Raw genomic sequence first — 15,775 nt, forward strand, 5'->3', positions numbered from 1 at the left:
TTGTGTGTCTGCGTCTGACCCCTGGCATAGGTAAAGCTGCTCATGCTGCTGGCAAGTTCTGTTTTGTTTCAGCTCTCTACTTCCGTGACAAAAACTACTAAAACTGAGGTTTTCCTTCCTGTGTATTACATTGCCTGGGTGCTACGACCAAGCTTGGTCATGCTAACAAAAGTATCAGATGTACTTTGCCTCATTTTATAAGATTATTCTTGGAGACAGTTTTTTAGTAAGGTGCTGTTCATGACAGGGGTGTCTCCTACATGGTTAGTGTACGTGTACAAATAGGGCAAGTAAAATGATCTGGGGATGGAGCTGCCATGTGATCTGTGAGAGAATATTGAGGTTGGTAAAGGAACCGAGAGGCTGGGTAGGGTGAATCTGCACTGATGTTCAGAGAGTCCAGCAGAGCAAGAATTTGGTGGCAGTCCGTAAAGTCCATAGGACATCAGTTTAAGACATGAAAGGAAGTATTTCTTTATGCAGTGGAGCTTTCTGCTCCATGAGGCAGCAGGGGCTGGTGGTATTAGCACTACTAGAGGGGTACTAAAGGGGTACTAAACAAATTCACGGAAGCTTAACATGGAATTGAAATGAAGTATAATTATACCTTCTGAAATTCCCAATCCACTGATTCTGGGTGCTGGGAGAGCACAAAAAGCATGGATAGTAATTTGTCATCCGGCATGGGTACTCTCTTTAAATAGTATCTCATGTTGCCACTGTTGAAAATAAGATAGTCTGGATGGACCATTTGTCCTTCCTCACGGTATGCTCGTTATATTTGTGTCTGCTGGGTGCTATTTTGAAATCCTTCCCCTGTTGCTTGCTACCAGCAAGTCAATGTGGCTTGTATAGAACAGCTGATTTCTTTTCTGGATCCTTCAGGCCTCCTTGGGTTAATTCCATGTGAAGGGAGGCTAAAATCCAACAGCTGGCGATAGAGTGCTGATGTCATTGTTAACGAAGGTGACAAAGCAATACTAGGGAAATTCAGAAAATCGCTGGGTGGCTATAAGGATCACAGGTCTTTGAAAGATTCTCATATACATCCGTTTTCCATGACATCTTCTGTACTGAAAGCAGTGCAGTAAAGCCCTGCTCCTGAGCAGCAAGTAGGTGGCTTGGAAGGATGAAACAGAATCTCAGCCCAGGAGAGCAGGAGGAGACCATTTCCAAGTATGCAAAAGAAAACCCCTAAGACCTCGATGTTAGTGAAGGTTATAAATTTATTCTCTGCTTGCAGAAATAACAAAGGGGGCAGACCTCCTAATGCAAGTCTGCTTAGGTGAGGGGAAGACAGTTTAGGACATACCGATGAAGGTGACCAATGGTTAATTCCAATATAACCTGAGACATTGTGTTGGCTGGGAATTTGCTGTTCAAGAGCAACAAAGATTTGATTTGTTTGTCTTACTTGTTTGTTTATTTGTATTTGTGACGGGACAGAACTGTGTGCCCTCACTAGGATCACTCTGACTGTTTTCTCCTTCAGCTCGCTGACTCAGGTCCCAGATGCTCTTGAGCCATCACTCTTCTTAACAGAGCTTAGCTCAGCTTTTGCCTGAAGCTCTGCTGTAAAGAGACCTTGTACAGGCCAGTGCTGTAAGTGGAGTGAGCAAGGAAGGCACGCAGGTAAATTCATGCTGACCGTAGCCGTATCTTGTTAATTAACTTGCCTGCTGAAAGGATTTACAAGGCTTCTTTTGCTGCCATCTTACTGCAGATCCTCTGGGAAAAAAATGGATACCATTGTGAGATGGCTTAATTTTTTTTTTATTTTTTTTTTTTTGGTTGCCTGCTTAAATGCACTCCAAAATCAACTGCATATTATACTGTACATAGTAACAATAATCGCTGTTGATGGAGTAGATTGAATCACAACAGACTGCTGCCTGAGAGAGTCTGCAGGAAACACGGAAGCTGGGGAATTTATGCCTTTGCATTTTAGGGTGGCCTAGGCAAAACAGCCCGTGTTAGTGATTTATTTTGTTAAGTTAGTGAGATTTAAGCAGGAACTGAAGTTGCATAGTTTTGCTTGTGATGTGGATAGCAACATTAAAAAGACATTATCTCTGGAAAGCATGTGAATGGGTTAATTGTTACATAATTAAGTGAAACTTAAAATTGTTCCCAGTCTACACTTACCTCAAAATAGACTGCTCTGTGTCTGACCTAAAAAAAAAAACAAAACCAAACCAAAAAAAACCCAAAAACTACTCACGCACTTGCATTCTTACCTGGTTTTTAGCTTTATCTAATTATAAAGAACAACAACAACAACAAAAATGATTTCTTCTTCCTTACAAGCCTTGCCTCTCTATTTATTTGCCACCTGTACTGATAAACATATGGATAAAAAGAACCCAAACACAGTAGGGGTAGAATTGAAAAGAGACTATCAGTGATCTACGCATTCATTCTCCCAGGGTAGATACCAACCACAGACCAACTCCCCACATACTTTCTCTTTTGCTGCTGCTGGCTCCAGCCCTTGCTTCATTTAAATTGCACCTGGCGTATTTGTTTGAGAATGTGAATTAAGTTGCAGATGTTCCAATTTCCTGTAGAGCCTCACAACTTTGGAAAGTGCTTGCCCCTCTGGCTGAGCAGGAGGGGGGATTTCTAGTGCCATTTTCCTGTTGCAGCTAGAGAAATTACCATCCACGTCTTTAGATGGATTTTGCATGTGTCTTGGCTCTTGTTTGCAAATGTTATCTGTGTCTTGTAGAATGAAACTAGGCGAGTTTTACTGCCAGGACGACCCACATGTGAGAGGGAAGTGTCAGCCAGCAGTTTTGTTGCACTCATCTATAGCAAAAATGGAGCACTGCCAGTTCTGAAGTGTTGCATCTTGTGGGTCGACTTGCTCTGTCAAATCCCTCCATCCCAGGCCTACTAAATCTTCTTTGTGCTTGCTGGGCAGGATTACAGAGATGTTTTCTCTCCCGGACCCATCTTCTGGTGTCTGAGTGAGTCCATCTGAGCACCTGGGAGCCAGTACCTTTGAATCCCACAGCTCTCTGCCCCACAGCTCTTAGTCCAGATCTTTAACAGTAGCATCTTGGTGTCCTAGCCATACTCACCCATGAGTGGTTCAGGATATCTGCAGATCTGGAGCTTGTGTTCAGTGGTTGATGTGACCATGTAGCCTTAGCAGTCCATGCATGCCATGAGAAAAAGGAAAAGTTGTATGTATGTCTACTTACCCTTAAGCTGTGCTGCTTGGGAAGCCAAGGCCTGTCTCCTTGAATCCCCCAAGCAAGTGCTTGTGCACCAGCATTTCCTGTAAGTGACTGTGACGCCTGGACAGAAAGAATTTCATGGTTGCTTTTCTGAGTTAAGAGCTGAGTTATCTTTCTTTTCTACTAAGTGTTGCCCCCCTGCCATTCTACGACTGCTCTTAGATTTAACCTCAATGTTTTTCTGTCTGAAAGCATTCTTGCTAACATTGGTGGGAGCCTGGATTTTCTGCCAGGTCTATGATTCTGTATCTGCAACTCTGCTGTGAAGATGCCAGGACTGAAGTATACTCAGGTATTTCTGGCTCAGAAATACTAGCATAGCTGTAGGTGACCCAGTGAGATGCAACACAAAGGAGGAACAAGGTTCCTGTCCCTTGTGATTAGGACATAGACTTGATGATTTGCCTAAAGAATCACCATTCTGGAAAAACCTGTAAAAGCTGGGGTGTCGTGATAGTTTGTAGAAACTGAGGATCATGTGTGTGTAAGGTTTCTGCTGTGGAACCTGAGGGCAGAAGAGAGTTTGAATATCTAATTCAAAACACTTTAAACAACTGCTTCATTGAGCAATAACTCTTCATATAGCTAGTCTGTGCTTGTTTTGCATTTGCCCTAGGGTCTGTAAATCACAGAATTCGCAGGCAGGCATAGGGAGAGCATGTAAAAACACATGGGCAAAAAGTGGAAGAGTTGGGAAGGGAATATGTAAGCTCTTCTACTATTTTTTTTTTTTTTGGTAAGATGTCTGCACTGGAGAACGTGCTTTGGTACAGCCATCTGTTTTCTTCCTGTGAGTGTTTTAGCTGACTTCCAGTGTTGTTCTGTGCCTTGCCCACACAAGAGGCTTCTGTCGAAGTGCAGTTCTTGTGGTGTGTGTTGCTGGGGAATCACATGCAGTACCTTTCTAAAAGTGGCCAATGTACTTGCCAGCAAAGCTTCAGAAATTCAGTTCTGTATGTTACAGCTCAAAATGGTATGAATTCCCTTGCTCTGTGAGTCTGCTGAGTGAGGCTGGATTTTTTCCATGCTTTGACAGCTGTTTAATAAGCAGATTGTAAACTGCAGTTGCATTTCATCCAAAAAAAAAAACACCACCACCCACAACCATACACAAGAAAACAAAAACAACAACAAAATTCTTCCAGTTATGTTAGGAAGTAAATTATTAGAACCTATATTTTTCTCTTCTTTTCCCATTTTCACTCTATGTTGGGCTGAATTTGCTTCCTAAATTATTTTATTAATCCTCATTTAAGCTCAGAAGCAGCACTGCCTTAACTAAAGGTAAGTGCGTATCTTAACAGAGATGCTTCAGTCTGCACAACTTTGAAACCAATAGAAGCGTACCCAGAAGGGAGTTTGTTCTAGGTCAATTACATCTCTTTAAGCCACAACAAACTGTAGACCCGAGGCCTTGTTTTGGCTTTCAGCAGTGTCTTATTAATTTTATGACAACTCTTACCTCAACGGCATTTGCTTCGTGCTATTAGAAGGCTCTCCTCATGCATGCCTGTGATGGTGAGTAGTATTTTTGAAGCAAGTAAAGAGCTCTAAAGCTGCACACTTAAAAAATAAAAGCAAAAAACAATGACCAAACAAAAAATCCTTTCATGTAGTACCGAATGATGTTTTCCTAAGAAGTTACGGGGAGTGTAAGGCATGAGTTTGCTGGTGGGAGGGAAGAAGGCACCTCAGCCTCCTGGCCTCTGAAGTGTTGGACATAAGTGTTGGTTAAGGGTGTGACTTCATAGAAACACAGAATGGTTGGGGTTGGAAGGGACCCTAAAGCCCATCCAGTTCCAACGCCTCTGCCATGGGCAGGGACACCTCCCACCAGAGCAGGTTGCTCAAAGCCCCATCCAGCCTGCCCTTGAGCACCTCCAGGGATGGGGCATCCACAGCTTCTCTGGGCAACCTGTGCCAGTGCCTCACCTCCCTCTGAGTAAAGATTTTGTTCCTAATATCTAACCCAAATCTACCATCTTTTAGTTTAAAGCCCTTCCTCCTTGCTCAGTGGAGACGATGTTAAACTGATGCCTACCTAGCCAACATTTGTACCAAATTTCCTCACCTTCCAGTTGGTCAGGTGCGTGCAGCTCCCTTTGCATGAGCATTGGGAGCTGTGCAGCTGTGGTGTGTGCTGAGTAAGCCCAGGGAGCTAGCCAACATCCAGCGAACAGAAGCGCCGAGGTAGGACCCTGGAGGGCTATGGCCAGATGGATACAAACCCCTTGGCAGGTTTTCTCAGACGTGTATCTCCAGCTTTCTTTGGCTGCAGTTGGATAGGAAGTCGTGGATGGACAGGACATTAGGTTGCCTGATGAAGCAGCCACGCTGTGGGTATCTTACTCTGCCTCTTTGGTTTGCTTTGCAGTGGTGCGAGCCTTGTGCTGCAGCCATGTACAGTAAACATATATAATGAAAGTAGGGAAGCACTCCTGTTGCTGCCCTAGTGACGTTAAACAAATTAGAAGTAGGTGAATTAATTCAACCCTGTCTTCCCTTCAGTGCACTGCTTTTAGTGTCTGCTGTCCCTCTAAGTGCAGTCTGTCCTGAGACAGTGGTTGTCCCGAGAAGCTTACCAGGGGAAGAAATCGATGGCATTTTTTCATTAGTCATGCACCGAGACTCAGTGAATTTGCCTATTGTGAACATAAAGCATCACCTTATCTCCTGATTGCAGTGGCAGAAACAGGAACAATGCTTTAGAATTTAACGCTTTGGAAGGAAGTAGTTAATATTTTGCTAAAAGCAGATTTCAGACTTTGATCCTGGCTGCAAACACAGCCAGATAGGTGCTTTACTGTTCTTTTTAACCATACTTCATTGTTCCAGAAATCTGATATTAACGTTATGCCTGGGATCTTGTGATGGGCCACTTTGGCTGTGCTGGATGCCTGCTTTTATGTTTTATTTTATTCCGTTTGTAGCCTTTTGCTGGTACAGTCTTTTTGACACCTCTGTGTCCCTGCCATTCTTTCAGCAAGGGATTGTAAATTAAAAAAAAATATATGTCAGAGCTTGGGAAGGAGGAGTTGCAATGGAGGTCTTTCTGCATTCTTGGAAAATTAATGTCAAGATTGTATTAGAAATGTAGTGATTTGTACTTGTGTTCCCAGAAAGGGAGAGCTAAGCTGTGTCAGCCCTTGTGATGGAGTGCCGTCACTTTCGAGAGACAACTGGATTCTCTGTCAGCTGGTGTATCTTTGACTCAGCATGAACATTGTTTGTACTGATTCTTTTCTGGATTTTCTATTCCTTGGCTAATCTGCTTAGCTCTTAAATACTTCCACACATGTAGTGTCAGAGCCAAATCAAATATAATTGGAAAAATGTGACTGGTTTGTCAAGGACCTGTCAGAGTAAGTCAGACTGGGGTCGTAGAAGCAGGGTGTTCTTGATACACCTGAGCTCCACCTTTGAGTCAAAAAAGCTAAATGCTGTTTGGATTGTAGAAAACTTGAAGCGGAGCCAGGAGGAAGCTTCTCAGCAGTACAGGCTGAGTTAAATTCTGTTCCTCCGAAGATGAGGACTGCAAGCACGCTGCTTTGCAGTGGGCAGGAGGGGAGTAGCAGGAGCCCTACGGTGGACCAAGCAAGGCTGGCCTTGCAGAGCTAACCAGCAGCCAGGTAGCTGCAAAACTGCTGCCAGTTTTGCTTCTACCTCTTGTTTGGCTTCTGTTCTGCACCCACCCACCCAGGGCAGGAGCGTCCTCTCTTTGCACCTGCAGCCTGAGCTTCAGGCAGGCTCTGCTTCTCCGTGCAGCTCCCCATGGATGGAGCTCACGGGCCCCTGCTCAGTCTGTTGCATGGGTGCTGAAAACAAAACATGCGAATACTGGGGGTGTCACCACTGGGACCTGCAGGGGACAGGTCTTTCAGGTGCATCTTTCAGGTGCATCTTCTAGGCCTGGCATCCATGCCAACTCTGGGCCCCCTGTGCCAGCATGCTGGTTCAAAATGGAAGCCATCGGCCAAGTGGTTTATCATGGCACAGGGATGCTCAGGCTTGCCTTGGATGTCTGTTTGGTGGGTATCTTCTGCCCTCACCTCCCTTGGGGGGACATCAGAGCTCAGAGAGGGCAACCAGTCCAGCACTGATATAGCTGCACTGATACAGATGGGGTAACAGCTCTTCTGTAGGTGCCCTTCACTTAGCATCCTCTAACCCCATTTCTATAAGCCGTGGGATAATCTGAAACTTCACACGTGTGCGAGCAAATTGGAGGAATTTGTTGTGGTACAAAGAAAGCTAGAGACCAGCAGTTGAAAAGCTGCGGGTAGGAAAGAAAAAAAAAAAAAAAGGCCAATTGCAGATTCAGCTGGTCCTCCTTGTGAGCTGTCAGAGACAGCTTCAAATGAAATGGTAGCTCAGGGTTGTGTGATAGCTGGGGCTTACTAAGAGAAATACAATGTGAGTGACTGCTGTGGTGAAATTTGTACTGAAGGTGAGACTTCAACACTCGAAAATGTCTGCTGCTTAATGCATTTAACTCCTAAAACTGCACGTTTTTAACTGCCTTTTTCTCATTTGTTTCAGGTTGCATGTCTGGTTGGACTTGATGCATGACATTTGCATGACAGCTAACAACCTTGCTCTGGATGTGTCACTGAGCAGACATGGCCTACCCAGCAAATACTAACGGCAGTGCTGCAGGTAACTAATTGGGAATGCATTTCCCACTTTGGATCATTACATTTTCTGGATTGCCTTTTCCTTACATTGTGACAGCAGCAGAAGGGGGAAGCGGCAGCAGTCAAAACTAAACACTGAAAACTAATTTCCTGGTTGATCAGAGTCTGTCCCTCCTACCTCATGTCCCTATCCACCCAATAATCTTTTAAATATTTAAAATGTGGAAATTTGTGAAGGCGTAAGGGATGGCATCTCAATCTGTCAGCATGAAGCACCGTCCACTTCCATGGACCTACACAGGCTTAAACCAGGCTCGGAGAGGCCTGGGGGTGTACTGCAAGAGGTTGTCTGGTTGTTATCTTGTGCCTGTAGCTGCTTTGTGAGATTAACCAGTTCTTTTGCATTGAATATGCAGCCTGTCCTGATCACCCCTATGGGTTTGGCTAATTTTAATTTACTCTATTAGTTCTAAGCAAGCAATGTCAAGAGGAGTTTTTCATTATTTCAAGAGGCTCCTGAGATGTCTGTTTTGGTTGGGTGATACGCTCTGGAGCAGATTGGTTGGCATGTTCAAAGGTTGCTGAGAAGGCCTGGTAGGTCAGGAAAGGGCAGAGACTGCAGAATGACTGATAAAAGTGTGGCAGTGGTGTTCCTCTTGCAGTTGTGTCAATATTTTCCTGTTCTCCTGATCGCTACACAAACATAACTTTAGCCCACTAAAGCCCAGGCTTCTACCGGGGGATTATATGGAAAATTTCAAGTGCATGGCAGGAGCCTGTGGGTGCTCTTTTGAGACCTCTTAATGTAGGTATAGGGGGAAATGGATTTATCAATACAGGCTGGGGTGGCTGGGATCAATCTGAACATCCTGAAGAAGAACGTTAACTACCTCTTTTGTTATGCATATATACAAAAACTTCAGCTTTTTTATTGCTAAGGTTCATGTTCAAGTGCTATTCACTGGATCACGACATGTACATGTTAAGAATTGGCTTATCTGGAACATTTTAGCACTGGCCTCATTAGTGAGTATGTTTTGTCATGGAAACTACTCCTAAATTATTGGATATGCTCACTATAGAATTTTTATAATTAGTGCAAGAGATTAAAGTATTTTGGGTGTGGGAAATTAGAAATATGGAATCTCATTATCTGCAATTTATGCAAAACAAGGAATCAAAACAAGGAATCTTTTTTTAAAGACTAGTGGGAGTTATATGAAAACATGGAAGTTACCATTATCTATTGATGATTCAAGACTGAATTTACCAATGCTACTAAGTCCTGAAAAAGGATGTTTTCTCCTTCCTTCCTTACCATTCCATACTTTTATATAATTAGAGGTAACATTCTCTAAAAAAAAATCTATTCTTTTGTAATCTTTTTGAGAAGGGAGACTTCAAAATGTCTGTTGTGTGACTTACCTGTACCTGTTTATTTCTTATCCCCCCACCCCCCCAATAATTTGCCTTTTTTTTAGTAGTATGCTTTTAACTTAAGTCATGCAGAACAATTTCCTCTGCTTAGAAGGAAGGAAAAATTGTGCATGAACTGTTACTGACTGGTTTATAAATTTCCCCCCACCCTGCAGGAGAACTGTCTATTGGAAAAGTTTATAGATATTTAAGTACAAAAAAGCTAAATGTTTGTATAGGGGATGTGTTAATGCAAGATGAAGTTTTAGTTTCAGGATTGTTATGCAAACAAATCTTCTTGCAGGATAGAAGCTGTTTGTTCCCTTAATCGCAGAAAGACGCTATAATGAATTGCAAGTATTTAATTCAAAACGAAATTGGACAACATTTTGCAGAGGCTGTCAGGACTTGTTGGCTTTACAAACCCTTCAGGCCAGCGTTCTAACATGCAGCTATGTGCGCAGCTATGTACGCCTGCGTCTCCAAATCCTTAGCATTTCATAATGGACAAACTATTGGGCTGCAAGTACGTGTGATTTGTTATCCTGCTGTCTGGGAGAGCATGCCTTTGGACGAGCAGGAGCTGATTTGGGCGTTGGACGTATTGAAGCAAGCTGCTTAATTGCATGGAGCTCTAACAGTGGAAAGACAAACTTCTGGGGTGGTGTTTTCTGCACCAGCTGAATCAATCAGCAACAGGAAAAAGAACTAGAAAGACTTGTTACAGACTACTAAGCTGCGTATGTTACTTGAATATTTTGGCAAGTTTGACCACATGTTCAGCTGCATTCGAGTATGAGGTGACTAAGGAACAGTGGTTTGCTTTGGTTAACTCGAGAATGTGAGTACCTGCACTATTAAATGATTATGCCTCTCTGACATCTCAGTAAATTTTTTTTCATTATACAAGCCTAAATGGACTACTGCTGCTGCAGATAAAATCTAAAGAGGAATGCTTGAATTTGGAAATTGTTTGCAGGAAGGGATCAAGCTATTTTGCATTTGTATAGAGGACTTTTTAAAGGATGTTTCTTGGAAGTACATTTGCTGTAAATATTTTCAGTGAGTATGCATGTGAGATAAGCTACAAAGCAAGTAATGACTTTGTCATGAAAGCAGTGATGATAATTTTCACTGCCTCTTGTATATTTCAGTGAAGACGTACTTTAAATATGGCTAATAAATAACGTAGACTGTGATTTAGACTTCATTGCTGTTTGTCAATAGTTTTGCTTTCTGCTGAATTATGAACTTAGTTTTATCACTCTGTTCCTGATTTCACTGCACAGACATCTTGTAGTGAACTGTATTTCTTTCAGCTGCGAGCATGTTTGTTTCGTGTCTTTGCATTTTGGAAAATGTTTTAGAGATTTGGTTCTGATTTTGGGAGTAGGCTCTCTCAAATTTTTCCTGTCTCCTTGGAAAAAAGTTTAGGTCTCTCTAACACAGGTGATAAATTGGCACTTATAGGAAAAAAAAAAAAAAGTTGCTTCATTTTATCGATTATGTGCCGGGTAGTCACAATTGTTTGCTGCTTTGAGTCAGCCCCAGTGTCTCAGTCCAGTAAACTCAGGCTGAAGCAGTGCAGTAGAAGTCCAGAGCCTGCCATGCACTCATACAGGGAGCTGCAGCAGGAGCTGGGAAATACCCCATGTCTGTGAGGAGCTGTTGGGAGGCTGGCCTTGTTTTGGTACATAATATAAATTAATTTCTCTTTGCACAGGACAAAAAAAAAAAAAAAAAGTGATTATTTTTCAAAATAACATTAGTGTCTTCATTAACTGCTGGGTGAAACTTCCAGTAATTGTTAGCTTCTGTGCTTGCTAGGACTGATGTATAAATCATCTATCTAATGAGGCTGTGCAAATGTTTTTGTAAGTGGTATCTGCAGAAAGGCCCCCCAGTCAGCTATGAAAAGCACGGTGAACCACCTGTCTGAAACTTACCTGGCAGTTTGCAAATAACGCTGGCTGGATTTTATTTTTTTCCACTAATACTTGATTTGCTGAAACTTTGTTTTCAAAACATTTTCTGAAAGGCACTGAATGGTGTGAAATTCCAGTGCAATTCCATTTACTCTGCTGTAGAAAACAAGGAAGTGGCAAAACAAACATAGGAAACTGATTTACAATGATAAAGATTAAAAACCTTATTTGTTTCTAACCGTAATGAAAACATCTGTTTTATTTGACTTCCCTAAGCACCTCATGCTCTGTACCCCGAGCTTGCAGAATTGTCAGTCATCTCTCTAACAAGAACATTAAAAAAAGGTTTTTTTTAATGGAAGAAGAGCTTTTCCAGTTTTCTTCGGTAGGATGGGCTGCAGGGGTCAGTATAACAAGGCTGTTGCACAAACCCTTTCTTTAGTTTGCTGTAAAGCAGATGCATATTGTTTCCTGAACGAGGCATCTGAGGTCTTCCTCATCCTTTCTCTTTTCTCCCTTTCCTCTCTGCTTTCCCCCTCACATTTTTTTCAGGATTTGGGTTTGTTTTCATGCCTTCCCATCCCACTTTGTACATACTTTTGCTCACAAGAGCGTACTCCTCCTCACACAGATTCATTTGAACTGTATGTTTAACTTGCCTATATTCTTTACCTCCTTCAGATTGGCATACAGTTCCCAAAGCTGTTGCCATCACAGCAGCTCACCATCACTGTCATTGTTCTCTTCGCATCCATAAAGCAAGGAATTGCAGCTGTCTCCTTCTTCCCTGCAGCAGCCAGTGTGTGGGCACCAAGTGCCTGTGGACGGGAGCTGCAGAGGGTGGAGTCCAGCCTCCTGGCCAAGATGTGACCTCTGGCAGGCTCTGGTGGCCACGGCCAATACAGAGAGCAGCCGGGACTGTGAGGCTCCAGGGGATTTGGTGGTGGACATAAACCATTTGTGAGTGTTAGTCTCACTGCTGGAGCCCGTTGTCCCTCTGATTATTTTACATATGGACAGTTACTCTGGAGAACATATATTTGCTGAGAGTAAATGCTTTTATCATACTCATCCTCTGCATTAATTTGTAAGAATTCTTACCAAACCTTTCTAGACACATTTGTAGCTACAGAACTGTTTGAATTGGAGTCTCTTCTATAATTTGATTTTCCCGATGCAAATAATCTTTGGCAACGTGCATGGAGTTTTTGCATGTTCCCAGCCTCATGAGCTGAAGTGTACCCTGAAGAAGATAGTGCCACGCACCAGAACTTTACCTGTGCTACTAATTTTAGCTGAATATCCACTGGTTTTCATCGACCCTCAGTTAATAAATGGAAATATACAGCACTGAGCTACAGAAGTAGCAACTGGAAGTGTTGATTGCTAAGTCAGCCTGACACAGCTTTTAGCTGGCAATTTGGTTGGGTCAGGACTGTGATGAGAGTCTGCTTAACCCGGAGCTTGCTGCCCTACCATGCTCCGTACTCCAGAGCTACATCTGTTCCCCATCAGAGCTAACAGGGACACGTGCACGTGGAAGGTGTGCTTTGGTAGCCAGTGGGACATGTGCCGTCGAGAAAGCCTGCTGGATAGCCACGTAGCCTTGTGCTTTCTGCATGGGCAGATGGCATGTGGGGCTGTCGCTGCTGCACTGCCCCTGCCTCGCCTAGTGAGTCACCCTGGTGGTGCCCAGTATTTAAAAACAGGCGAGGGTGGGACTTTGAAATCTGTGGGGTGAAGGGTGAGTGAGCCTCCAGTGATTTCACATCAGCTTTATCATAAAGCGTATCAAAATTTCCATCGGTATGCTGCAGTACGCTCACCGATGCCAGATCTGCCTTAAGGACAGATGGCTGGAGATGCAGCACACGATCTCACAGCCAGTGCCAACTTTCTGCTTGAATTAATAATTGTTTCTTCTGCAGCTGCTAGTTGATACCTGTAATCCAAGGTTGCAGTGCTGCCACAACAGAATGGTTGAAAATAACACTGACTTGCATTTGCCCAACCTAGAGGCGTTTATCAGACTGTAGAGGAGCAGGGATCATATACCTTCTTTTCCATGGGACTTGGTGCTCGAAGAATGCCCTTCAGGCCTGATCTTGGAGTCTGATGGAAGGGACAAGGGCAGGAAGAAGTTTGAAAGGGTAGAGTAAAACAGTGTGGTTAGGAGCTGAGGATGTAGCAGTCTTGCAAAGGTACCCTCTGGATAGTCCAGTTCTTAGAAATGGCAATTGGATGTGGCAGCAAGCAGATGGCCCAAGACACAAGGCCAAGTGAAGATGGGGATGCCTTGCAGAAGGACGAAGCATGATGAGAAACAGAAAGGATTTAATAGGTATGTCTTGTGTGCAGAGGTAACTGCAGTTCTTGTAGTAATGTCTGTCTTGTTCTGGATTATCTGCTGCAGCTTCCTAGGAGCTTCTGGCATCTCACTTAGGCAGAAGACTGTTTTCATTCATCTCTGATGCAGGCTTGCTCATGGAGCAATGCACGCTTTCCTAGTGCCTGAGCTGCTCAGATGTACTTGCATCGGCTGTACCTGGACCTTCTCACGTGGCCTGCTTCTGCTACCTGTGGAAATGTGTGCTCTCTGCACCCCTAGAGGCAAAAAGGGGTGCTGATCTTTCATTTTAAAGCCAAGGCTCTAGGGTATAAACAGGTCTGCCTAGCTGTTTGTAGTACCCTGTAATCTCACTGAGTTGGTGGAGATTAACAGTTGCCACCTGCTCAGGTGACCCTGCTTGAGCAGGGGGATTGGACTAGATGACCTCCAGAGGTCCCTTCCAACTCCAGCCATTCAGCAATAGAAGCCCTTAGGTCTTGTGATGAAGGTCACCACTTTGCACTGATCTAGTGGCTGTCTGGTGGGAGGCGTGCATGCAGAGGGGGGCTTGGGTGAGGGCCAAGCACCAGTACTGGGGCAGGTGTGTGTCACAGGAAAAACGCAAGAATAAACTCTCTAGCCTTGAAAAATTATTCTCTCTCCATCCTCATCCTTCGCTCCCCTCAATTCTCAAGCTACATAAAAGTGCACAACTCAGCAAATCACCCTATGGCCATTTTACCTACAAGAGTACATCTTGTCTTCAAAACTGTTCTGTGGTATTTCCCACTTCCATCCCAGATTCTCCTGTAGAAAGCACTTTGGGAACAATGTGTATGAAACTTAAGAGTACCTGGTGTCCCTGGGGAAGGGAGGGGATTTTGTAGCCTTTAAAAGCGTACGGTCCTCCAGGGAAATGGCTTGGATGGAAATAGCTTGATTACAGCTGGTTGTCTTCTGTGAATGCCTGTGTTTAGACATGTTCCTTGCAGAAGAGTTGCTGCTGGAGGAGAAGTCCTTGGCGAGCTTCTTGCAGTGGCCAGCTCACTCCTACCCCTTTTTGTGCCATTTGTAAGGCTTTGGGTTGGAGATAACAGAAAGGCAGCCCTTCCTGTATCATGTTTTCACAGCAGGCCTAGGGGCTGAGGGAGTGCTCAGGCTGCCCACGTTGGCATCCTGCTCTATCTCCATTTCCTTCCTCTGGAAACACAACTCCCTGTTGGCAGCGTGCGGATTCCTGCCAGGGTGTCCCCGGGTGACCAGCTCTGAGCTGACACAACGAAGTGTGCCTGTGACCCTCCTCCCCTTTCTTCCTTCAGTTCCCTCTGATTTCATCCAGAAATTGCACTTACCATATTGACTGAATCCAATGGTTGACTTTCAGCGTCAGATGCACCTTGCAGCACATGAGGTTTAGCAGATCCACCATGCACAAAGAGGGCTCTCCCCCTCCCATGTCTCTATCTTTTAAAAAATTCTTCATGGCATATGCTCAGCTGTGTTAGTCTCCTGAGGTTTTTTCTTCACCTAATTCTTCACACAGACGTTGACAACAAAACCAAGTGCTCAGATGTGCAGAGGTAGCTGTGTGTGATCCCATTGTCCTCCTTCATCCTCTCAGTCCATCCTTCTACACTCACCTCCTTCCCTACTTCCTTGTAGAAGCTGTAATGTGACCCTTGCCCCCTCTCACAGCCCTTCCCTTTTCTTGCTTGACTTCTCCTCCCTAGTTATCATGTAATACATGTTTTATATAATTAAGTCTTCTGGTTTTTCATTTATGCATTCCTAGATATTTTTTCTACATGACAATATTTTTGCTTTCCTTCAAAATATTTCCTTCAACATGTTCAAAAGTATTCAAAATATTTCCTTCAACATATCGGTCCTGTCTGTGATACTCCCGTATTGCCCTTCAGTACTTGTTTGAAAGTGGGAGCAGGAGGACAAGGGAGAGGGAGGGCGTGGATACTGTTTCTAATAGCTTGGTTTGAAGGTTTGGTCAGATTAGGGTGAGGATCAAATTAACTGATAATTGGGAACAGATTGTTCTCCCTATGTAAACCAGACGTTGCTGGTCTAGAGCAGTCATTTTTTGCTGAGGGGCATGTTTGTTGATGTACTCCTAGCCCCTTTCCTGCCATCTCTACACAAAACCAACCCTTCTGCCTGGAGCACCACTGTATGGGTTGCAGAAGATTCAATAATAAAAGCAAAGTGCACTTGTGC

The 15,775-nt window shown here is 43.8% G+C and overlaps 1 protein-coding gene and 1 long non-coding RNA gene across 5 annotated transcripts in view; one reads left to right on the plus strand and one right to left on the minus strand.

Annotated features, from left to right (window-relative positions):
- Positions 1 to 15,775, plus strand: part of KANK1 (KN motif and ankyrin repeat domains 1) — a 127,599-nt gene that overhangs the window by 69,127 nt on the left and 42,697 nt on the right. For all 4 annotated transcript variants that reach the window (XM_066987889.1, XM_013192146.3, XM_048051706.2 and 1 more), the window contains exon 3: positions 7,782 to 7,898. In XM_066987889.1, the coding sequence (XP_066843990.1) occupies positions 7,862 to 7,898 (37 nt within the window). In that variant the 5' untranslated portion in view covers positions 7,782 to 7,861. The remainder of the gene's footprint in view (positions 1 to 7,781; positions 7,899 to 15,775) is intronic.
- LOC136788916 (uncharacterized) lies at positions 1,494 to 15,426 on the minus strand. The gene is made up of 4 exons (XR_010827481.1): positions 14,899 to 15,426; positions 3,207 to 3,302; positions 2,146 to 2,172; positions 1,494 to 1,728 (listed from the first exon to the last, which is right to left on the minus strand). It is a non-coding gene; the product is annotated as an uncharacterized lncRNA (long non-coding RNA).

The sequence above is a fragment of the Anser cygnoides genome, chromosome Z, assembly GCF_040182565.1.
Source record: "Anser cygnoides isolate HZ-2024a breed goose chromosome Z, Taihu_goose_T2T_genome, whole genome shotgun sequence".
NCBI classification, from domain to species: Eukaryota; Metazoa; Chordata; class Aves; order Anseriformes; family Anatidae; genus Anser; species Anser cygnoides.